Source organism: Mustela erminea, chromosome 4, assembly GCF_009829155.1.
Source record: "Mustela erminea isolate mMusErm1 chromosome 4, mMusErm1.Pri, whole genome shotgun sequence".
Classification (NCBI taxonomy): Eukaryota; Metazoa; Chordata; class Mammalia; order Carnivora; family Mustelidae; genus Mustela; species Mustela erminea.
Window position 1 is genome coordinate 56199157 of NC_045617.1, and position 26042 is coordinate 56225198.

General features: G+C 35.3%; 1 protein-coding gene across 3 annotated transcripts in view; it reads right to left on the reverse strand.

Moving 5' to 3' along the window:
- ADGB (androglobin) overlaps positions 1–26042 on the reverse strand; it is a 173228-nt gene that overhangs the window by 44249 nt on the left and 102937 nt on the right. For all 3 annotated transcript variants that reach the window (XM_032339299.1, XM_032339298.1, XM_032339297.1), the window contains exons 23-27: positions 24449–24542; positions 19943–20077; positions 19288–19441; positions 15406–15593; positions 11197–11381 (exon numbers count right to left, since the gene is read on the reverse strand). In XM_032339299.1, coding sequence (XP_032195190.1) covers positions 11197–11381; positions 15406–15593; positions 19288–19441; positions 19943–20077; positions 24449–24542 — 756 coding nt within the window. The remainder of the gene's footprint in view (positions 1–11196; positions 11382–15405; positions 15594–19287; positions 19442–19942; positions 20078–24448; positions 24543–26042) is intronic.

Sequence of the window (26042 nt, forward strand, 5' to 3'; positions counted from 1 at the left end):
AAATGAATACTTTAAAATAGCTATGAGAAATGTGTTTAAGGGTTTAAATGCTCCCATAAAATGACACAGGGTAGCAGATTGGATAAAACGACAGGACCCATCCTATGCTGTCTACAAGAGACCCATTTGGAACCAAAAGATACATCCAGACTGAAAGTGAAGCGATGAAGAAGCATCTTTCATGCCAATGGGCCTCAAAAGAAAGCTGGAGTAGCAATTCTCATATCATATGAATTCGATTTTGAACTGAAGACTGTAGTCAGAGATGTAGAAGGACATTATATCATTCTTAAAGGATCTATCTACCAAGAAGATCTAACAACTGTAAATATTTATGCCCCCAATAGGGGAGAAGCCAACTACATAAGCCAACTGTTAAGCAGGATAAAGAGTCATATTGGGGTACCTGGGTGGCTCAGTGGGTTAAAGCCTGTGCCTTCAGCTCAGGTCATAAATACAGGGTCCTTGGATCGAGCCCCACATCAGGCTCTCTGCTCAGCAGGGAGCCTGCTTCCCCCCACCCCGCTTTCCTCTCTGCCTGCTTGTGATCTCTGTCAAATAAATAAATAAAATCTTTAAAAAAAAAGAAGTAAAAAGAATCATATTGATATGAATACATTAATAGTAGGGAATCTTAACATGCCACTCTCAGTAATAGATCATCCAAGCAGAAAATCAATAAAGAAATAAGAGCATTTAATGGCGCATTGGACCAGATGGACCTCATAGATATATAGAGAACATTGCACCCTAAAACAACAGAATACTCGTTCTTTTCGAGCACACATGGAACTTTCTCCAGAAGAGACCACATACTTGGTCACAAATCAGGGCTCAACCAATACCAAAAGATTAAGATTATTCCCTGCATATTCTCAGACCACAATGCTTTGAAACTGGAACTCAACCACAAGGAAAAGTTTGGAAGGAATTCAAACATTTGGAAGCTAAAGACCACCCAGCTTAAGAATGTTTGGATTAACCAGGAAATCAAAGAAGAACTTAAACAATTCATGGAAACCAATGAGAATGAAGACACTTTGGTCCAAAACCTATAAGATACAGCACAGTTGGTCCTAAGGGAGAAATACATAGTCACCCAAGACTCCCTCAAAAAAATTGAAAAATCCAGAATATACCAGCTCTCTTTACACCTTAAAGAACTAGAGAATCAACAACAAATTAAGCCAACCCCACACACAATAAAGAAAATAAGATTAGACTCAAGATCAATGAGATAGAAACTAGGGATACAATCAAACACATCAATAAAACTAGAAGCTGGTTTTTTTGAAAGAATCAATAAGATTGATAAACCATTGGCCAAACTAATCCAAAAGAAAGGAGTAATGACCCAAATTAATAAAATTATGAATGAAAAGGGAGAGATTATGACTAACACCAAGGAAACAGAAACAATCATCAGAAATTATTATCAACAGTTATATGTCAATAAGTTAAGCAACCTAGACGAAATGGATGCATTCATGGAAACCTATAAACTTCCAAAACTGAATTAGAAGAAATTGACAACCTGAATAGACCAATATCTAGTAATGAGATTGAAGCAGTGATCAAAAACCTCCCAAAGAACCACAGCCCAGGACCTGATGGATTCCCTGGAGAAATCTACCAAACTTTCAAAGAAGAACTAATACTTATTCTCCTGAAGCTGTTCCAAAAAATAGAAACTGAAGGAAGACTTCCAGATTCTTTTTATGAAGCCAGCATTACCCTGATCCCCAAACCAGGCAAAGACCCCACCAGAAAAGAGAATTTCAGAGCAATACTCCTGATGAATATAAATGCCAAGATTCTCAACAAGATCTTAGCTAATAGGATCCAACAGTGCATTAAAAAGATTATCCATCATGACCAGGTGGGATTTATCCATGGGATGCAAGGGTGGTTCAACATTCACAAATCAATCAATGTGATAGAACAATTCAGTAAGAGAAGACAGAAGAAACACATGGTCCTCTCAACTGATGCAGAAAAAGCATTTGATAAGATACAGCATCCATTTCTGGTTAAAACCCTTCAAGGTATAGGGATAGAGAGAACAACATTCCTCAACTTCATAAAATCTATCTATGAAAAACCCACAGTAAATATCATCCTCAATGGGGAAAAGCTGACAGCCTTCCCTTTGAGATCAGAAACACGACAGGAATGTCCACTCTCACCAGTTGTTCAACATAGTACTAGAAGTCCTAGCAACAGCAATCAGACAACAAAAAGAAATAAGAGGCATTCAAATTGGCAAAGAAGAAGTCAAATTCTCCCTCTTTGCAGATGACATGATACTTTATATGGAAAACCCAAAAGACTCCACCCCAAAGCTACTAGAACTCATACAAAAATTAAGTAATGTGACAGGATACAAAATTAATACACAGAAATAAGTTGCTTTCTTATATACTAACAATGAAAATATAGAAAGGGAAATTAAAGAATTGATTCCATTTACTATAGCACCAAGAATCATGAGATACCTGGGAATAAACCTAACCAAAGAGGTAAAGGATCTGTATTTGGGGAACTACAGAGCACTTATGAAAGAAACTGAAGAAGACAAAAAGATAGAAGAGAATTCCATGCTCATGGATCAGAATAAACATTGCTAAAATGTCTATACTGCCTAGAGCATTCTATACTTTCAATGCCACCCCAATCAAAATTCCACCAGTCCGGGCGCCTGGGTGGCTCAGTGGGTTGAGCCGCTGCCTTCGGCTCAGGTCATGATCTCAGGGTCCTGGGATCGAGTCCCGCATCGGGCTCTCTGCTCAGCAGGGAGCCTGCTTCCCTCTCTCTCTCTGCCTGCCTCTCTGACTACTTGTGATCTCTCTCTGTCAAATAAATAAATAAAATCTTTAAAAAAAAAAAAAATTCCACCAGTCCTTTTCAAAGAGCTAGAACAAACAATCCTAAAATTTTAATGAAGCCAGAATAGACCCCAAATTGCTAAGGAAATGTTGAAAAAGAAAACCAAAATTGGGAGTATCATATTGCCTGATTTCAAGCTTTACTACAAAGCTGTGATCACCAAGACAGCATGTAACTGGCATGAAAACAGGCACATAGACCACTGGAACAGAGTAGAGAGCCCAGATATGGACCCACAATGTTAAGGTCAAATAATCTTCGACAAAGCAGGGAAAAATATACAGTGGAAAAAAGATAGTCTCTTCAATAAATGGTGTTGGGAAAATTGGACAGCTATGTATAAAAGAATGAAACTCAACCATTCTCCTACACCATACACAAAGATAAACTCGAAATGGATAAAAGACCTCAACGTGAGGCAGGAATCTATCAAAATCCTAGAGGAGAACATAGGCAGTAACCTCTTCAACATCAGCCACAGCAACTTCTTTCAAGACATGTCCTCAAAGGCAAAGGAAACAAAAGTGAAAATGAACTTTTGGGACTTCATCAAGATGAAAAGCTTCTGCACAGCTAAGGAAACAGTCAACAAAACAAAGAGACAACCCATGGAATGGGAGAAGATATTCGCAAATGACACTACAGACAAAGGGCTGATATCCAAGATCTATAAAGAACTCCTCAAACTCAACACTCACAAAACAGATAATCACGTCAAAAAATGGGCAGAAGACAAGAACAGACATTTCTCCAAAGAAGACATACAAATGGCTAAAAGACACATGAAAAAAATGTTCATCATCATTAGCCATCAGGGAAATTCAAATCAAAACTACATTGAGATATCACCTTACACCAGTTAGAATGTCCAAAATTAACAAGACAGTAAACAAGTGTTGGAGAGGATGTGGAGAAGGGAGAACCCTCTTCCCCACTGTTGGTGGGAGTGCAAGTTGGTGCAGCCACTTTGGGAAACAGAGTGGAGACTCCTTAAGAAATTAAAAATAGAACTACCCTATGACCCTGCATTTGCACTACTGGGTATTTACCACAAAGATACAGATGTAGTGAAAAGAAGGGCCATCTGTACCCAAATGTTCATAACAGCAATGGCCACAGTCATCAAACTGTGGAAAGAGCCAAATGTCCTTCAGCAGATAAATGAATAAAGAGGATGTGGTCCATATGTACAATGGAGTATTATGCCTCCATCAGAAAGGATGAATACCCAACTTTTGTATCAACATGGATGGGACTGGAGGAGATTATGCTGAGTAAAATAAGTCAAGCAGAGAGAGTCAATTATCTTATGGTTTCACTTACTTGTGGAGCATAAGGAATAACATGGAGGACATTGTGAGAAGAGAGAAGGGAGTTGAGGGAAATTGAAGGGGGAGAAAAACCATGAGATACTGTGGACTCTGAGAAACAAACTGAGGGTTTTGGAGGGCAGGGGGCTGGGGTATTGGGTAACCTGGTGGTGGGTATTATGGAGGGCTCATTACATGGAGCACTGGGCGAGGTGCATAAAAAATGAATTTTGGAACACAAACACACATTAAATTAAATTAAATTACATTTTTAAAAGTTGTCATTACTATTATGGCCAAAACGAGAAAAAAAAAGAAATGTGTTTAAGGGTTTAAGAGAAAAGATCAGCATATTGAAAGAACTAATGGTGAATATCAACAGAAAAATGGAAGAGAAAAAAAAAATCAAGGTTGGACTATATCTGGTATCTGGAATGACACATTCCTGAATGCATTTTTTTAAAGAATTAATCAATTAATTAATTAATTAATTAATTAATTAAATTAACAGAGAGTGCAAGAGCACAAGCAGGCAGAGCAGCAGGGAGAGGAAGAGGGAAAAGCAGGCTCTCTGCTGAACAGGCAGTCAGATGTAGGTCTTGATCGCAGCATCCTAGGATCATGACCTGAGCCAAAGGCAGACAACTAACTGAGCTACCCAAGAGCCCCATTCCTGGATTGACTTTAAAAGCACATAGTTAAATCAGAAGAAAAGATTAGTAAACTTGAAGATAAGCAATCAAAACGATCTAAATAGAAGCATAGAGTGAAAAAAAAAAAAAATAGAGGCTAACTGCCTCTAGTATTAGAGTGTAGTGGGTGGAATGTGATTCACCCAGAAAGATAGTTCTATCCAGAATGTGATCTTATTTGACAGAAGGGTATATGCAGCTATGATTAAGGTAAGGGTCCCAAGGTGAGATCAACTTGGATTAGTATGGCCCTAAGTATAATGATGGGTGTCCTTAAAATAGAATGAAAATGAGATGACAAAAAAGTCACACAGAAAGAAGAAGGCTATGTGACGAGAGAAGCAGTGATTGCCAAAGGTGTGCCATCACAAGCCGAGAAATGTGAAGAGCCACCAAAAAATGGAAGAGGTAAAGGAGAATTCTCTTGTAGAAACTTTGATGGGACAAGAGAATCCTCTTGGCCTTGACAACACCTTAATTTTGAGCCTGTGACTTCCAGAACTATAAGAGAATTAATTTTTGTTGGTTTAAGCCACCCAGTTTGGGGAAATTTGTTACAGGAGCCTTAGGAAATTAATACAGATATCAAGTGATCTAAAGTACATGTATTTCTAGTCCTACATGGCACTAATATAAAAACAAAATATTTAGGTATGAACTTAAGAAAATATGTGTAAAGTCAATACATTGAAAGTATAGAACACTGTTGAGACAAATTAAAGACCAATAGGTTGAGAGATATACTGTGTTCATGGGACCAGCAAACTCAGTTTGTTCAGATGCCAATTCTCCCCAAGTTTAACACAATCCCAATCAAAATCTAAAGCTACAATTTTCACGAAAAGTGGTGTTGGACTAAGAGGAATATTGATTGATTGAATATCGGTTGATCAAAATAGAGTTCCAAAACAGACCCATGCACACATAGTCAATTGATTTTTGACAGAAGTGTCAAGGGAATTCAATGTGCAAAATAATGGCTTTCCAACATATAGTGTCAGAACACCTGGATATCCATATGGGAATAAATAGAAACAGATCCTCTACCTTACATTATATACAAACATTCAAGATGGGTCATAAAATTAAACATAGATGTTGATATTATTAAATGTATAGTATAAAATATGACATGTAATATTTATGACCTTGGATTAAAGAAAGATTTCTGAGATAATACACAAACTGTATTAGTAGTTTTTTTCTAAATGATGACTGACTTCATCAAAATTAAAAGCTCTTAAGAAGTTATTGCTGGGGAACCTGGGTGGCCCAGTCAGTTAAAGGTCTGCCTTCTGCTCAGGTCATGAGTCCCAAGTCCTGGATCAGGCTCCCTGCTTGGTGGAGAGCCTGCTTCTCCCTCTTACTTTACCCCACTCCCTCTCTACCTCTCTCTCTCATTTGCTCTCACTCTATCTCAAGTAAAAAAATAAAATCTTTTTTTAAAAAAGCTATTGCTAAGGAAATGAAAAGAAAAGAGATCGTCTTTGCTAAGCAAATATTTGATGAAGATGTGTATCCAGAGTATATAAAAAAAGACAACCCATTAAAAATATGGCCATAAGGAATGAATAGATAATTCAGTCAATGAGTTATACATATGGCTAATAAGCACACATATGCCCAATAAGCTCAACATCATTAGTCAGAAAATTTAAACCACAAAGAAATAGCACTACATGCCCACCAGAGTGACCAAAATAAAAAACATTGGCAATAAATGTTAGCAAAAATATGGAGAAACCAGAACTCATACAATTTGCTGATGGGAGTATAAAATGATGGAGTCCCTTTGACAAAATTTTTGGCTAAGTCAAAAAAGATAAAAGATACATATGTCAAGCCATGGCATGTTAATTTAACTCCTGAATATTGATTCAAGAAAAATGAAAATATTGTTTAAAAAATATACAAGTATGTCTCTAACAGCTTTAATTATCATACCCTAAAACTGGAATAAACTCATATGCCCAATAAAAGAATAAATAAATAAAGTGTAGTATTTCCATACAATGGGATAATACTCTGCAATATAAAAAGAAATGCAATAGCAACAATAGGAACGTATCTTAAAAACATTATTCTGAGCTTAAGATACCAGTGCCAAAACAGTGTTTGTAGGGTTTCGTGGAGTTCTAGAACAGGTAAAATTACTATACTGTAATGAAATGTGAAGAGTGGTTACATCTTTGGGGAGATGAGAATTGAATAGAAATGGCCTTGAGAGATCTTGTGGGTAAATAGAAATGTCTACATCTTGTTAGAAGTGTGTGTCACACTAGTGTATGCACTTACCAAATTCATCAAATTAGATTTGTGCCTTTTCCTCTATATAAATTATACTTTGATTAGCAGTTAAGAATGAATGACACAAAGTCTCTATCCTTGTGAAGTAATTCCTTCATTACTTCCTTCAGACATTAAGTCATTCATTCAATCCATCTTTTAACCATATATTAAAAAAAAGAAAATCTTCCTTAATACATGAGAATCTACAAATCAATCAGAAAAAAAGTTAATTCTAACAGAAAAGCAAGCATAACACACAGGAAAATTTTGAAGAAGAAAATATAAAAGGAATATAAGTAAGATATATAAAATCATACATGCTTGAACATCACTAACTCTAAGTCATTATAAATTAATATTTTTAGCAGTCACATTGATAAAAATCAAGAATATGATAATTTGGAATAAAGGATAAAATAAGGTAAATTTAGGCAAACTCCATGGAGGACAATTTGGCAATATATACCAAAATTAAACTGTACATACCCTTGACCCCAGAGTTCTACATCTAAGCATTTATCCAATATATATGCATATACAAGTTCAGACAAGAATATACATGAGTTTTTTTTAAAAAAAGCGTTCTTTATGTAAATATAAAATTAAAGTTATCACAAATCACTATCACTAGATGACTGACTACATTAATTATAGTATATTATCAACAAAATTGAGCCTTATACAGCCATATGAAATAAAATATTTTACTATCCCTAATCCATAGTACTTTCTCAAAGACCCAATTTCTTAGATTGTAAAATCTGTGGAAAATTCAAAATTTAATATTAACTCTATAGCATGAGTACTGCTATAAGATTTTATTCTTAAAAATTATATGAAATAGGGGTGCCTGAGTGGCTCAGTCATTAAGCACCTGCCTTTGGCTCAGGTATGATCCCAGGGTCCTGGGATTGAGCCCTGCATCAGGCTCTCTGCTCAGCGGGAAGCCTGCTTCTCCCTCTCCCACATCCCTCTCGTTGTGCTCCCTCTCTCTCTGTGTCTCTTTCTTCAAAAAATAAATAAATGAAATCTTTTTAAAAATTATATGAAATATATTGACATTCTTTCAAATTCTCGTGAGATCAGTCAAAACCTGAAGAGCCTATACTTAAGATTTTGTTACTGGGTCACTTCAGAGCCTTCTAAATCTTTGCAAAGGAGTTTATTTCTTCTTTTTTACAATAGAATGCTTGCTTACAGAATAAATATTATAGTCTGCCACATCCTATTCTCCTACAAATATTATGTGCACATACACACACACACATTTTTTTACATGCATATTGGTGGAGGTACTCCAGTACAGGTCCTAAAGAATTCGTAAGTGAATATATTTCTAAGAGAAGCAGCTAAAAAATGTTTAAAAAGAGAAAAAGGAATTTCAGTGTCTTCTTATGTGGTTCATAAATGCAAATTAATAGCATCCCTTTAAAAATGATAACCTGTTTGAAATCTAAATCGAGAAATAATCTAACTCACAGTAACAATTCTATAAGTATCTCTGGAGATATTTTAAAATCTAATCTGTGAAACATAAAGAGTCATGAGTGAATGGAAAGAAATAGTTTTTACTTGCATATGAATTCAGTACCATAAAGGTGTCCATTCTCAAATTAACTAATCTACATAGTCAAGGCAATCAGAAGGAAAATGATAGATTTTTACATGTTTGAAGGGAATCCAAAAAAATTATACTGAAGATCACAAATGTGAAAATAGAAATATCTTGTAAAAGAAGAACAATTTTGGATAATGACTGTAATTTTGGATTAATTTCTGAATTCTGTTCCAGTTACCCTTCTCCATTTCTGTCCCTTTCTTTGCCATAAGTAAACTTATAAAATTACTTAAATGGTTATGTGTAATTTTCTTGGAAATAGTGACCTATGAAGTGAAATAATGATGACCTATGTGACAAACTATAAGCAGTGTTAGACTTTACTAATTTGAAGATTTTATTTATTTATTTGAGACAGTGGGGAGAGAAAGAGAAAGAGCGTACAAAGGCATGAGCAATGGGGAGTGGCAGAGGCAAAGGGAGAAGCAGGATCCCCACTGAGCAGGGAAACTGACACAGGACTTGACCAAGTCCCCTGGGATCATGAGTTGAGCCGAAGGCAGATGCTTAACTGACTGAGCCACTCAGGTGCCCGGACTCTACTATTTGAAACAAAGGATTTGCTGTTAATGAGTTATATATATACATTAAAACAAAACAAAACAAAACAAAAACATGAGGCCACAGATACCATAGGAGTGTTGGTATGCTATGCCTGCTAAAGTTTTGGAATTAAGGTATCCCTGCATGAAGCAAACTATGAAAACTATACTATCTGTGTAGAATAGATTAGAACGAAGAAAACAGAGCCAATTTTTTAAAGAGTAAGATCAGGAGTCAGACTAGCAGAACTTAACAGTAGTTTGACAGTCTTAACATATCGAAGGAAAAGATATAAATGGAGTTCAGGCAGATTTGAATGAAAAACCATGTGTAGTAATGTGAATTGAGTACTGAAAACAACCCTGGGTATCTTTAGGATAAAGGGCAAATGATGGGAGAAAAAGGAGACAGGATCCAAAGAATTGTTTAATTTGCAATTGTACTCAAGTTCAGTCTTACTAATCTAATAAAGTGCATTTCCCACTTCCCTGTGCCATTATAGTGTGAGGTCTTTAATTCTCTGGTCCTCCAAATTCTTATTCATATTAGAAGGGAATATTTCCTTCTACAATGACAACTCACATATTGTTTCTGGGCTTAATAAGAAAAAATAAAGAGAGCCCTGCTTTAGGGGCATCTATTCTAAAAAAGACAGAAAAGAAGAAGAAAAAGAAACATTCAAATATTATGATACGTAGAAAGTCATTTTTAGTAATTTGCTGATACACTTAAGATAATCAACATAAGCACTATTGGGAATGAAAGTTTAGGAAGGATAGTGGCGACAAATTGTTATGCAAAAGTCAACTATAAGATGTAATCAATTATTTATGGATGCTGGGTTGGCTCAGTCAGGTAAATGTCTAACTCTTGATTTCAGCTCAGGTCATGATCTCAGGGTTGTGAGATTGAGACCCATGTAGGGCTCTGCACCCAGCTGGGAGTCTGCTTGAGATTCTCTCCCTCTCTTTCCCTCTACCTGCCCCCCATATATGCAGTCTCTCTCAAATAAATCATTATTTTTTAAAAGATTTTATGTATTTATTTGATAGAGAGAGAGAGCACGAGCGGGATGAGGGATAGAGGGAGCAGCAGATTCCCTGCTGAGCAGGGACCCTGACACAAGGCTCCATCCTGGGATCCGGGATCATGACCTGAGCAAAAGGTAGACATCCAACGGACTGAGCCACCCAGGTGCCCCAGATAAATAAATAAATCCTTAAAAAAAATAAAAGATATAATCAATTATTTTAAAAAACATAATGGCAGAATTCAGGGAAAACACAAGGGACTTACTGTTCTCTTATTTACAATTTTCTGTTTCAAAATTTTCTACATTGGGCAATGTATTATTTTTATGTTCAGAATCATTATAAAAATAATTGAATATGTATCTCAGTATCTCTGTCTTCCATTATTTCAGAAACAATTTTATTTTATTAATTAATAGTTCTTATGACTTATATTGAAAGTAATGATTTTAAAGGTTCTCTTAATTTTTATAGTCTTAAAATAATGAAGTAGGGATAAAAGAACAGTGAAAACGTCTCCCAAGATAATAAAAATGTTATTTCTTAATCAGAATTCTAAGAAAGTATATATAAGAAAGTCTTTAAAGTAGAATTATATCTATCGATCTTCAGAGACTAATCTGACACACAAATGAAAGTTTTAAAAAATATTTTACTATTTACTATTTAAAAAATAGTATCAAGTTTTACAGATATATTTACAGATATAAATAATAGCTTATTTTCTATTTTACCTTAAAGAAAATAATTTAAAATCAGTTGCATACACATAAATACTTATTTACAGATCTAAATAACACATTTAAAAAGGCAAGAGACACACTTACACTGAGAGCTCACAACTTTTTCACTCCCCAAGAAGTTGATTGCTGGGATTATAGCATGGCCTTTCCCAGTGGAGCTGACAACAATTTCCTCATTTTCTAAGATCTGTAGCTTGATGAATACATCTGGTTTAGACGTGCGTACCTGTACTGTAACAGGATGTGGTAAGGCAACTTTAATGGAATACCTATAAAGGAAAACATTTGACTTATAAGAAATTTGTTGATCTTTCCCTCATGTCAGTAGAGGAAACTGTACAATTTGCTAATATGGTAATCTAAAATAAATCCATTGTGTAAAATTGACCCAAATCCTGGAAACATTATTGCTATTATAGACTGTAACAAAAGATCTCAATATGCTATGGTAAAATGAAACAGCATAGGACATTTATTATCATCAGATCCCAAGCAGGAAATATAACTTATTTTTAGATATGATAAACACTTAGAAAACATGAAAGATCTGCACACTATGGCCACACCAAAACTTCCCGTTAGACCCTCCTCTCCAGTTGGATAACTGACAGCATCCTTCAAAGCTTCACTGTTTATCACGTTTTCTTTGATTCATAAAAATACAGAGAAGTCAAGATTAGTATCCACCACTTGTACTCTCAACCTTTACCATTACAAATTGGAAACCTTTTACAAAAAGACAAAATGTACAGTATAGCACCATCCCAACCCTTCTCTTGACACAACTGAAGACATTTTGTTCTGTTTCATTTTTTATCTTGTTGGAGTTCTTTTTCCTAGTTTTGGTGAATCTTCACAAATGCTCAGGACCTTATAAACTCTCAACTGCTCTAGAAATATGCTTTTCTGAATCTTGTCTTTCTCCTGTATCTTAAATCTCCCCTTCTTTTTTTCTTGCCATCAGTTTTTGTACATGTAAAGGTCTCACCCATCTTTTAATGAAAAACCAAAGCAAATCAAACCAAAAACACAAACAAACAAACCTTCAACCCACCCTGAGGTACATACGGCCTCTGCTGATTTTTTCACTCCTCCCCAGCTTGACATCAAAGGAGAGTGGTTGATTGCCACTGTCCACAACCCCATCTCTTCCTATTGGCTCACGATATTCTACTCAGTCCCCAATAGGAGTGCTAACCTTGCTTTTGCAAATTTCAGCAGCTTGTCGCCACCCTGTAGAAATTTCAGTTCTCATCTTTCTTGACTTCTCAGGAGAATTTGATAAGGTTGAGTCAACCCTCATTTACTCTTCTTCAAAAACTCTTCTCTGACACATGTAACAATTTCTGTACCTCCTATTTTGGTGTTGCTGTTTTTTAGACTTCTTTCCCCATTGACATTCCTATAAGTATCAGAGAATCTTAATGTTCTGTCCAAGTCTGACTGTTATGGGACAAACTTCCCTGGGCATTTCCATGGACAGAAACAGAATAATAGTTCTCAGATTTGTGCCTCCAGCCCCATTCCTTATGCAATATCACTTGGACATTTCACTGACCTACCCATAATTAACATCTAAAAATGAACTAATTATCTTCCTATTGCCCAACCTGAAAATGGGGTTTTCTCCCTGTAACCACTAAGTAAAGGACACTTACTGTCCCCTGATCCCAAGTCAGATTCCAGGAGTCCCAACCAATCAGGACTGTCAATTTGACTTCCTCATGTCTTAAAACCCTTTCTCTTCTCTCCAGATCCACTGTTACTGCCTACTATGGTTTCATTTGTGCCCCGCCATAAAAATGCTATGTTGGAGTCCAGGACCTGGAGTATCTGCAGTACCACACAATGTCACCTTTTTTGGACATTTATTTCTGAGGGAATCAAGTTCACATGAGGTCATTAGGGTGGGCCTTAATCCAATATAACTGATAGATGTCCTTATGAGACAGGAAATTTGGAAACAGAGACACAGAGCCAATGCCAAGTAAAGATGAATACAAAGACCATGGTGATAAGTATATGTCAAAGAACACCAAGGATTATCAGAAACCTCCAGAGGCTAGGAGAAAGCATGGAATAGCTTGTCCCTCACAGCACTCAGTAGGCACCATTCCTGCTGATACTTTGATTTCGGTCTTCTGGCATCCAAAACCGTGAGACTATGAGACAATTTATTTCGGTTATTGAAGGCACCTACTTCGCCACTTTGTGGAATTTTGTTATGGCAGCACTAGCAAACGACTCCACTGACAGGCTCCAGGTTGTCATCAGAACACACCTGGGTTATTTCAAAGCTTCTTCCTGTCTGGTTCCTCTGTCTCCAGTTACACTGCCCTTTGTCCATTCAGCACACTGCAGTCTTTGGAATTTTTCGTTATTCCATATTCTGTACTTTGTATGATTATATATAATTTCACAATAATATGGTTCTAACAACATTTATGCTCTTAGAAATTATATTTAAAATATGTATTTTTTCAATCCATGCTTTGCAGACATGTCTCAACACAAGTCTGTTGTGGCCATTTCTCTTAAAACTCCTCAAAGCATGTTTTGCCTCTCAGATAAAGTCTTAATCTCTTGCTTTATGAGACTCTTCAGGAAAGGGTTCTGCCTGCCTCTCTACCCTTACCCATGCCAGAGCCTTCTAGAGCCCCACTTTGCAAACAAACGTCTTCAGTTCCCTGAGAAGGTCATACACTTCTTAATTTCTGAACTATCACATTTGCTCATGAAATAGTTCCCTCCTCACCTTGCCCCCCACTAAGCTTCACAGCTTTAGGACCAGCTTCTAGGACAAATTTAGATATTGCGTTAAATATCACTCGTTAGCCTGTTAGTGGTCCTGCAGAGTGATACAGTGGCCTCCTGCTAGAGTAGTTAAACTATCTTATCACAGTTGTAATTTTTAATTGCTTGTATGTTTCCTTCCTACTTTTTTCCTTTTTTTTCTTGCTTTCTTTCTAATAGCCAATGTGCAGATACATGACAAGAGGCAGACAAATTAAAAAGAGAGAGGAGAAGTGACTTGGGGGAAATTGGAGGAGGAGACAAACCATGAGAACTGTGGACTCTGAGAAACAAACTGAGGATTTTTGAGGGGAGGAGAGTGGGGGTTGGGTGAGCATGGTGGTGGGTGTTACGGAGGGCACATATTGCATGGAGCACTGGGTGTGATGCATAAACAACGAACCTTGGAACACTGAGAAATAAAATAAAATTTAAAAAAAGAGAATTTTCTGCCCCAGCTACTAGCCCCAGTTCATATATTTTCTTTCAGTATTTTCTCTAAACTTTTACCTACATATAAAATATATAAACAAACAAGTAGAAAAACTAAAACGAATGCTGGGTATATACTGTATATATTGATGTATATACTGTATATATTGATGTAGAGAGACATAGAGAGAGAGGGAACGCAAGTAGGAGGATTGGCAAAAGGAGAAGAGGCCGGATATGGGCCTGGATCCTAGGACCCTGGGATCATGACCTGAGAGGAAGTCAGCCACTGAATGACTGAGCCACCCCTGCGCCCACTACTGGTTATTTTATAATACAAAAATGCATGCTAGTTCTTTAAAAGACAAAAAGTTTTAAAACACAAATAACTAAGAGTTAGAGGGGAAAACTAGCCAGAATGCAGAAAATTATATTTATACATATATTGTCAAATAGACTTAGGTGTTTCTTTAGTAAACAAATTTACCAATATATATGGAATCTTTAAAATATATAATCTCTTTAAAATAATAAATCTTTAGACAATAATCAAAAATTTACTTTAATATTTACAATAAAGTACACCTATCACATCTCTACTAATACTACAGAAAAAGTAGAAATGGGAAGATTGTAACAAAAAATAATCAGTAAATTGTTGTATTTTCCTACAAATGATTACCACGTAATTATGAAAAAGAGTTCACAAAATGTCTTAACAGCATTGGGAAATGTGCACACCATAATGCTAAGTAAAAAGGTCAGATTATAAAACTTTAATTATGTTAGGATTTCAATAATGTTAATCTATGACTAGGAAAAACCACCATAAGAAAATGTAACAAGATACTAACAGTGATTGTTTCTAGGTTGTTTGATTACAGGTGACCCTTACTTCCTCAATAATATAGTCATATACTAATAGTTAAGTGTGGTCAAGCCCTGAGCCCTGTGCGTATCTAGAGGTCCAACCTCTGTAGACACAGTTGGTGAAGGACAACGTATTAGCACCCAACTGGTGACAAAAAATGCCAGTTGGGGCATTTCCCTTCTGCCATATACTTATACCTGAATAAAATTTTCTTATCATTGGGTATGTAGTAATCTCTGATTTCCTTTATAGTAAAAGTGTTGCATGGAGACTCTCGAGATAGGCATGGGAGTGGATTACAGGACCCAATGATGCGCAGTTTCCATCGTGAGGATGGTACGTATGTGTCACCAGTAAATGCTTCGGCCACAAATGTATAGCCTTTCTAGAGGAAAGAGAATTAGACAGAAGTAAGGCTTACTGTTACTGATCTCTCAAAGGTACAACACATGGCTTCACAGTAGTAAAATGCTTTATTATCTTGATATACATGAAAATCCCAAGATCCCTTCACAAAAGAAAATCATTAGCATTACATTTCGGAAATTCCTCATAGAGGATCTTACATGTTTTCATAGAAAATTAGTAACTCTAACGCTTTTGTTTGTGTGGTTCTTAAGCTATAACACAAAGTGTGTAACTCTGACATATGATTGTTAAATTTTCTTCCAATTCTGCTAATGTTGGTTTAGGTAGATTTTTATCACTGCATCACCCTGCAGTAACCCAATAACTTCCTAAGAAATGTCCCTGTTTTTTAAATACAAGATGAGAGAAACAGAAGCATTTATGGAAATGTAATTCCCTCAGAATGACAACTGACAGATAAAGCTATCAAGTTAACAAAAGATCTGGTTCGAGGGAAACCAGATAGGAGTATGGAGATGAGCTCTTTAGGTTGGGGAAAAGAAGCCCCTAAGTAACCTGGGATAATATCATAGTGGGTAATAACTTGATTCTATATAATTGGATATCCATCTGGCAAAAATGTCAGTGAAGCAAGAGCATGATATCATAATGAGATACAAAAGTTCAAAGTAATTCTGAGTTTGTAATTCCAGACACTTCTAATAAGGAAGAAAAATACAGATTTGTATTCCTGTCAATTCTGATACAAAGGAAACTCTCTGATGTGTTTAGATTTCCAGAAATAAAAAAGTAAAAATATATAAGACAGAATGAATTCAACACATTGCAATAAACATCTAGGAATATTACCCAGAATTTCAATACCCATAATGAGATGAGAATTACAACACCAATAAAGACCGTTTAACATTATTTTTGGGGAAGGAAATAAAGGAAGATAAATTCATATATGCTAAAGTATTTTTACTTGTATAATGCACAGATTTATTGCAATTCTCATTATTTTTTGAGCTTGTAGTACTAATGCATTCAGAAGCAAAATAAAATGACATGACTCTGATTTTGTGTTTGTCTAGGCTCAGAGAAAAAGTTTGAGAAGGAAAAAAGTGTTATAAAATGGTGGGATAGATATCGATAAGTGGAAGTCTAAAGCTAAACCAGGGATAGGGTTTTAAGAGTGAACCTGACTATTCTAAACAACTTCAAGGTTCCTGAGTAAATTATTCCTGAATACTTCCATATTTGCAAAAGACACATATAATAAAGGAGTTACCCAAAATAAGAAAGAAGAAAACAAAATAAGAAAATAAGAAAACAAAAACCTAGTTAAAACAAAATAAGAAAAATAAGAAAACAAGAAAAACAAACAAGAAAACAAGAAAAAAAATAAGAAAATAAGAAAACAAAAAACCTAGTTAAAACTTTCAACAGACTTCTCACCAGAGAAGATATATAGACAGCAAATAGGCAGACAAAAAGATGTTTCATATTGTATATTATCAGAGAAACTCAAACCACCATGAGATAAAACTACATTCCTATTAGAATAGCCCCAGTCCGTAACACCGGAAATACCAAATGCCAATGAGGATACAGAGCAGCATCAGGAACTCTCATTCACTGCTGGTTGGAATGAAAAATGGTACAGACACTTTGAAGGACAGTTTGGTGGTTTCTTACAAAATTCTTATTATACAGTCCAGCAATAGTGCTCCTTGGTATTTATGTCAAAAATTTATGTCCGCACAAAAATGTCCTTCGGTAGGTGAATAGGCAGAAGAATTTTGATACAAGCAGCAGTGGAATATTATTATTAAAAAGAAATGAGCTATTAAGCCACAAATAGACATGGAAAAATCTTAAATGTATGTTTTTTAGTGAAAGAAACCAATCTGAAAAGATTACACACTATAGGATTCCAACTTTACCACATTCTGGAAAAGACAAAACTATGGAGACACACAAAAGGTTGGGCGAGGGGGAGGAGGAATACATAGATGGATCACAGAGGATTTTTTTTTTTTACTTTTATAAGCACATTTCTTTTTTCTTTTTAATTTTTTTTATTAACATACAATGTATTATTAGCCCCAGGCGTACAGGTCTGTGAATCACCAGGTTTACACACATCACAGCATTCACCTTAGCACATACCTTTCCCAATGTCCATAACCCAACCACCCTCTCCTTACCTCCCTACTCCCGGCAACCCTCAGTTTGTTTTGTGAGATTAAGAGTCCACAGAGGATTTTTTAGGACTATAAAACACTCTTTATGATACCATGATAACGGACACATGTCATTTTACATCCATCCAAACCCATAGCATGTACGCCACCAACAGTGAACCATAATATAAACTATGGACTTCGGGGGATTATAATGTTTCAAGGTAGGATGATCAACATAATAAGTGTGCCACTCTGGTAGGGCTTGTCGATAATGGGAGAGGCTGTGCACATGTAGGGGCAGGGTGTATATGGGAAATCTCTGTGTTTTCCTCTCGGTTTTGTTGTGAAGCTAAAACTGCTCTCATTTATTGCTACTAAGAGTTGCAATGAAGTCTTTAAACTCTTCCAAAGCTTTTTTTTTTTTTTTTTTTTTTTTAGAAAACTTTCTTTATTTGAGAGAAAGATGGCACAAACAGGGGGGGCAGCAGGCAGAGGGAGAGGGAGAAGCAGGCTCTCCACAGAGCAGGGAGCCGAACATGGGGCTGGCTCCCATGACCCTAAGCCAAAAGCAGAGGCTTAACTGACTGAGCCATCCAGGTGTCCCAAAACCCTTCTAAACCTTAAAAAAATATAAATTTCAATTTTAAAAAACCTCTTAAACAACTCAAAAGAGCAATTAGGTTTTTTGTGGAGTTAATGTTTTTAAAAAATTTATCATTCATTCCTATAAACCAGTATTTATTAGATAAGTATGTCTTAATGTGTGCAAAGTAATACACAGAATCATGGGCTGAAATGAACTTTGAAAATCAATTACAACCATAGCTCAAAGAGAAAAATGAAAAGATTCAAATCCATATAGGTAAAGAATGAAAGAATGAAATCAGAGCCAAAACAAATCTCCCAGTTTCCAGTGTGGGTGTATACGCCCTTTTGTTATGCTTCCCCTCTTAGAGGAAATAATCAAAAACACAAATTTGAGATACAAATAAAAAGGCAACATGATTTGAGAGGGATCATCAGAAATCAAGGTCTATCATGCTTCAGGAATAATGCGCCAAGTGTTTTTTAAGGAATCTGTATAGCCCTAGAAAAGACTGGGGTGGTGGGTGACCAGTGCTCATGTAAGCACAATCTTCTGAAATATTTAGGGCTGGAATAAAAACCCAGTGGGAAACTGAGACAACCAGCTAATTTGATTGAAGAATTGGACTAAATGAGTCCACCTTCACCTTCATTTCCATTTTAAGGATTTGTATGATTTTATGATTTTAATAGGAATCTCCAATACTTTCCTTTTGTTATATTTTCTTCACAGAGAAAGAGAAAAAAAAGAGCTGAGAGATGAATGTTCTAGCACTCAAATTAAGTACCTTGGGTTGTCAAATAAATGGGACTTCTACAGAAGAAGACCAGGACCCTATTCCTCTGTTAAGTAGGTTGAAAAGCACATGTGCTCTACCTGCTCCTGGACTCTTATTAAGGTGCTGGCTTCTCACTGCCAATCTAACATATGGGGAAAATAAATTTTACACATACCTTATTCTTGGTATAATGATAAGGCACTACTCTTTGGAACACCTTTGGCACTTGTTCCATTGTGTCATTATTAACAATGTGGAGCATGCAGACTGGAAGTGTAGTATATACTTTGGGAACCAAAATCATATCTTGAGGAACCAAAAATGTTTCTCTGCAATTAAAAAGAATGAACTTCATCTTGATGCGAATCATAAAAAAAGTTTGAAATTTGGTTTCAGGCAAGAAAGAAAAAAGTCTAAAATTTCAAATAACTACACAGTATACATATTTTTAATTATTAATATACTATTTTGTAGTGTAAATGCAAGCCCTTTAAGAAATCCCATTTTATAAGTAATTCATGACTTTTACCTAATATGATATTGCTTGAAAATTAAATAATTTCTTTCTATACTGGTAACATCAATTTATTATGTTTATCATACTCTTAAAAATACTAATAAGTTTCACATTCTTCATATTTTATTTAAAGAAATATGGATAAAATTCCTATAATATCTCATTTATGCATAACAGATGGGGAAGGAGTGTTAAGTTGTGAAAACAACCTGTAAATTCATATTTTTACTACTACCATAAATAAAACTCTATATATATGACTATTGCATGCTATTTAAAGATGACATCATATACGGATTTATGATAGCCTCACCTGAATACTATAAACCAACTATTTGGTAGCTGGTCTGCATAAATCACAGTATAGTCAGCAAAAACGATCTTAGTTTCCTCATCTTGATAGCATGGATAAGATTCAATAGACTTGCACTTGCTTTTAAACATTAGTCTAGGAATGTAAAAATAAATTAAGTTCCAATGACAAAGGCAACTTTTAAAATAAGTTTTTATTTACAAAAAAAGAAGTAGGCAAAATAACACAAGTATCACAGTCTGTTGTTGGCTGGATTGAGTCCTTGATCAAAGGCTATGGAGTTCATAGTGCATGGCACTCAGTTCAGGGAGCCCATTCCAGGTCAACTATGAAAGATGTCTCTCAAAGGTCTTTAAAGTTATCTGAAGTTCTTAATCAAAGGGGAACTTAATTCATGATCAAGAAAGTAATTACAGTTTAGAGGTGGGAAATCAGCACCAAAGCTCAAACTACAAAGGTAGGAAAACAGTAAGAGGCAAAGTAGCAATAAATCTGGGTGAGGTCCACTCAAGGTCTGGAATTCCCATGGGAATTGATAGTAGAATGGAGTTTAAAGTAAGGAATGGATTTGTAAAAAAGAATTAAAACAAAAAACTAAGGCCATGATCGAGGGGAGAATGTCAGTTTTCCTTCTGCGTAATTTCTGGCCCATAAGAGAGTGTTATATGCAACTGGTTAAAAGAATTATGGAGTGAGATTTCTCCGTGTTTGCCCCTGGAGGGCTGTGGCATATTTCAGAGCATGATGGAAGTCATGTGAGAGAGGCTCTAGGTTCTTTTCCTTCAATGGCCAGGAACTGGATCTAGCTTCAGTAGCACCAGCAATCTAGGGTCTTTTGTATAATGTCTATGGGAATTTGCTGGGATGGAAGCCATAATGGCCATAGAAAATTGTTCTGTATTAGAGGTATAGACAGATCTAGTGGTGTTCTTGCCTTCCAGGAGGCAGATGGCTTGATTGTACCATAGGTGAGAAGCAAAGCTGTGGAGAGTCTTATGGGGGATAGAATTCACATGCTTCATTTGATCACTGATCTTTGATGATGGAAGGAAATTGACAGATTTATATTTGGGAGAGTTTTAAGCCTTTTAGGTTAGTTATGAGAACAAAGATTGACCACAAATCCTGGTTTGCCTGGGACAGTCCTGGTTTATATGCATAATCTTGTCATAATTATTATGTTCCCTCTGTCCCTTTTGTAAAACTGTCCCAGTTCAAATGATAAATAACCTGATCGCCCTAACTGAAAACTTAAGTGTGGTGGTCTGTCAATACAGGGCACCTTCACGTGGGAGCTGGCCTAATTCAAATGTGGGTGTTGACTGAGCCAACACAGCAGCTAAACAGGCCACTGAGGGAACTGACTGTAATGGGACCAGTTCCCATTCTAAGACAAGGGAGGGATTTAGAGGTATCCCAGTCATTGTTCCCATCATACATTCCATATTTTTTCATAAGTCTCGGGAAATTCCAATGCATATTGGGCCATCAAAATTCTGATGCACTACATTGAATGACCCAGAGAAATATTCCCGCCAACTTGAAAGATTTTCTTTTAACTTTACATCCTTGTACAGAAAGAAAGTTATATCAGTAAACTGAGCCTTGCCCAAAGTTCACTTGGGAAAGTTCTATGCCTAAGATCTGAGAGTGTTAAGGCTGGATTCCAGGACCTCAAAGTTCCCCATTTAGTAGTAATAATAAAGTAATATTTATAATTAAAGCTTTGTAATGAGTATTCTGTAGTTTGTGCTAAGTACTTTTCCTGTGTTCCCTTAAATTATCTTTACAGCCTTACAAAAGAATAGTACTATGAGATAGATATTGTTTCTCCTATATTAAAATTATTTCCCTATATTAAATATTATTAATAAAAATATTTCATATTATTAATGAAATTTTAATTTTAACCTTAGAGAGGATAAGAGACTTACCCCAGGTCACACACCTGGTAATGAGTAGATCGGGAGTCATACTGAAAGATGTGTGCAAATCAGTCAGGCTGGATGATCAGTGTCCATGGGCCAGGATTAGGGTGAGGTGAACAACACACTTACCCTAAGGGTTAAGCAAGTACTGTATAGATTTCGATTTTCCCCATGTTTAAAATTTTGGTATTTGGTTCATCATGATTTTTTCATTATTTTTAAGGTTATTTTACATTTTGATATATTTTCTTATATAATTTTTATTTGTTGCTTATAAGTAGAAATCTAATTGTTATTTTATATTGACCTTATCTCCAGCAACTTTTCTTAATTCTCTTATTAACTCTAATAATTTTTCTTTAGATTTTAAAATATTTTCTACTTATACACTCATATTATCTGTAAACAGTGGTGGTTTTATTTTTTCCCTTCAAATTCTAATGACCTTCATTTTGTTTTATTGACACTTTGTCCTCAGAATTATTCCAGGGTTATTGTGAATGGAAGTTATCAGGCAGATATTTTTGTCTCATTTCCCACAAAATGAGAACAACCCAAGAAAATGCTTTCAAAATTTCACCACTAGTCATGTTTGTAGTTAAGTCTTGAAAATACCAGATACTAATACCATATTAATGAAAGCCTTCTCTAAATTTTTCTTCTCTAAAAGTCCAAGTTTTCTAAAAACAAACAAAAAATAATAATTTTTAATTAATGTTAAATCCTATCAAATGTTTTTACTGAATCTATCTGGAGGATCAAATCATTTGTTGCTTTTCTGTCATTGTACTGACTTAAAATGATAAATCTTCTAAACTTAAACCAGCAGTATATCTCTGGGAATGAGAGGCCCATTGAATTATAAGACATTTTCCTTTTTATTTAATTCTAATGTTGATTTTTAAATGTTTTATTACATATTTTTTGCATCTATTCAAAGGGTCATTGGTTTGCAATTTGAAGAAGGTGATTAGTTTGCAATTTCATTTTTTTACTGACCTTGTTGAATTTTTTAAATCAAGATTATGAATTGGTTAGTGTTTCTTCTTTTTCTGTTCTCTAGAAGATTTGTGAGATTAATATTATTTCTTCCTAAATTCACTAGTTTTTCATTAGTATATTGCTAGAACGGGTATCATGCATTCCTCCTCTGTTAGCATTTCATTTAAATTATTACTTTTACCATTTCTGCATAATGTTATAACCTTAGAACTCTTTAAAAATTTATACCTAACATCTACTTTTTTCATTGCTTTAGGTCATGAATTTATTTTTATATGTAGCTATTTGTTGATTGCTCTTTGAAGATAATATGCATTATTTTTCTGGCTGATTTGAAGGTTTTTCTTTTGGTTTTTTTTTTTTTTTTCAGTAGTTTGACTGCAGTGAGTCTAGGAATACTTTTCTTTGTAACCTTTCTGCATGGAGTCGGCTTGCAGTCTCCTGAAAACGTGAGTTGATACATTTTGCCAGTTTTGGAAAGTTCTCAGTTATTATCTTTTTATAGTCCAGGGCTATAGTGATGATATTTGGACTTTTTGAGCATATTCCATATGTCCCTTATGCTCCTTTCTTACTTCCTATTCATTTTCTCCTAGGCTTCAGTTTGTATACTGTTCTATTGACCTATCTCCAAGTTCACCAATCTCTTCTTCTGTTCTGACTAATCTGCTGTTAAAACTACAAGTAAATCTTTAATGTAGTTGTTAAAATCATCATTTATGTAATTTCCATTTGACTCTGCTTTATTCATCTGAAGTTTTGATCCAATTTTTCTTATTCTTTATTTTCTTTAGCATTACCAATACAATCAGGTTTTGACATTTTGCTTGCTAACTCCAACATCACCAGAGGCTTTGCTTCTTTTATATATGTCTGTATGTGCATATATATAGGTAGATATGCACAGATATATATAAGTAATTTATAATTTATAATTTCTCAGTTTTGTTCAAGTTATCCTGTTGCTCAGATATGGTTTGTGGCTACAGTACAGTTTTGCTGAGGCTCAGTCTACTTCCAGTTTACCCCTGTTTCTAGATTGTTACTGTTCAGAGATTTCAACCAACAATTTTTTATTTATTTATTTGACAGAGATCATAAGTAGACAGAGAGGCAGGCAGAGAGAGAGAGGAGGAAGCAGGCTCCCTGCTGAGCAGAGAGCCCGATGCGGGGCTGAATCCCAGGACCCTGGGATCATGACCTGAGCCGAAGGCAGAGGCTTTAACCCACTGAGCCACCCAGGCGCCCCTCAACTGACAATTTTAATTATTTGCTCGAGTCCCCTCCCCTAATAGGTCCTGAACTCTGACTGTGGTCACATCAGCACCATAAGACTTCAGGAAACTTTGCTCTGCTTCTCAGAGGTTTTCTGTTTAGGATCTTAATTAAGTGTAATTACAACAAATCGAAAGCAACAAGTACCATAGAAATGCTTCAGATAAAATATTGTGGAAGTTCGGAAGAAGCGGTTTCTCACTGTGGTGATTAGGAACACTCAATGAACATGGTAGCACTTGAACAGGAACTTGAAGGATACCAAGATACTATAATAAGAAACTTCATTATACTGCTTTACCTTAAGAGAGAAACTGCATACTGTTCTATATTCGGTTCCAATATACTCCAAACTTTTTGAAGAGTGTCTGCAACACTGGCATTTTCTTTTGTATCTAAAAATAGTAATTAAAAATGCAATATAAAAACTGTAAGATGTCTGAAAGATCATCTTGTTCAAAGCTCTCCTTTTACAGATAAAGAAGCTGAAATTTACAAGGTGGTATCCAAAGCCACAGGCTTTATTAGCAGCAAAATTTTGCTAAAATATAAAGTTATAAACTTCTAGTCAACAGCTCTGCTCATCAATTTGTGCTGTTTCCCTTCATCTTCAGTTTAAAAATCACAAAGTGTCCCTTGATCTAATTGAAGAGTCTCATCAAAGAGTTTATATCAGGAGACCTTTTTTCACCAAAATTTCCTTATGAAAGTTTTTACGACAGAAAAAAAAAATTCATCCAATTTTTCTAAAAATCAATGGCTAATGGGATCCCACTAAAGCTCAATCCCATAATCCACATTTGTTTAGGAGTAAATGAAAATGGTAAGAAAAATGCAAATACATACTAGCTGGCTCAAATTTAACATGTCAGAAACTGACTTCAACAGAGTCAGAATTTAGAACAGTGCTGTGCACACAATAAATAAGCGTTAAGTGAAAGAAATGCATATATTATTAATTATTAAGACATTATTAAGTTGTTCAAGTTTTTATGTCTCAAAAGAGAAAGAAAATCATTGTTTAAATATAATTTTTACAGCATATGTGGACAAAAAATATATTTTACTATATATTTGATTTGATAAATCTATCTTTACTTTTTCTAATAGAATAATAGCAAAATTAAGCAACAGTAATATTTTTCTCACACACAATTATACAATACAGTTAATTAACTTTACATTTGTGTATCTGTAGTTTTCCCCGCTGAGATGGACATTTTGATTATTCCCATTAAATACTTCCAATAGAGACACTTACAACAAAATGTTTCAGTACATTCAAAGAATTCTATTGGCTGGTGCATCTGGGTGTCTCAGTCAGTTAAGTGTCTGCCTTCAGCTCAGGTCATGATCTCAGAGTCCCCAGATGGAGCCCAAAGTTGGGCTCCCTGCTCAGGGGGTTGTCTGCTCCTCCCTCTCCCTTTCCCCTGACTTGTGCATTTGCAAGCACGCACTCTCTCTCTCTCTCTCTCTCCCCTCAAATAAATAAAACCCTCAAAAAGAATTCTATTGGAATTTTCTTTTGAAACTTTTTTTATGAAACAAAATCTGCAGAATGAAAATGATTAAATATAGTTTTGCCTCTGCAGTGTTTTATTTTAAGTTGATAAAAAGCTAAAATAAAATAACCTTTTTCACAAAAAGTTCATTATACATACCTAAATAATTTAATAGGATACACTGATAATTTGGTTTAACAGCTAGAATACACTGCAAACGCATTCTGTGTACTCTAAACATATATCACGTGGACATATGAAAGCTTCCTTCATTCAGCTCATTCATTCATTTACCCATTCATTCATTTATTTCTTTGAAAAATGGTCTACAAATATAAAATATCCATGACTTAGCTGAAGCTGACTGCTGTAGCATTCTGCTAGGTATTGGAG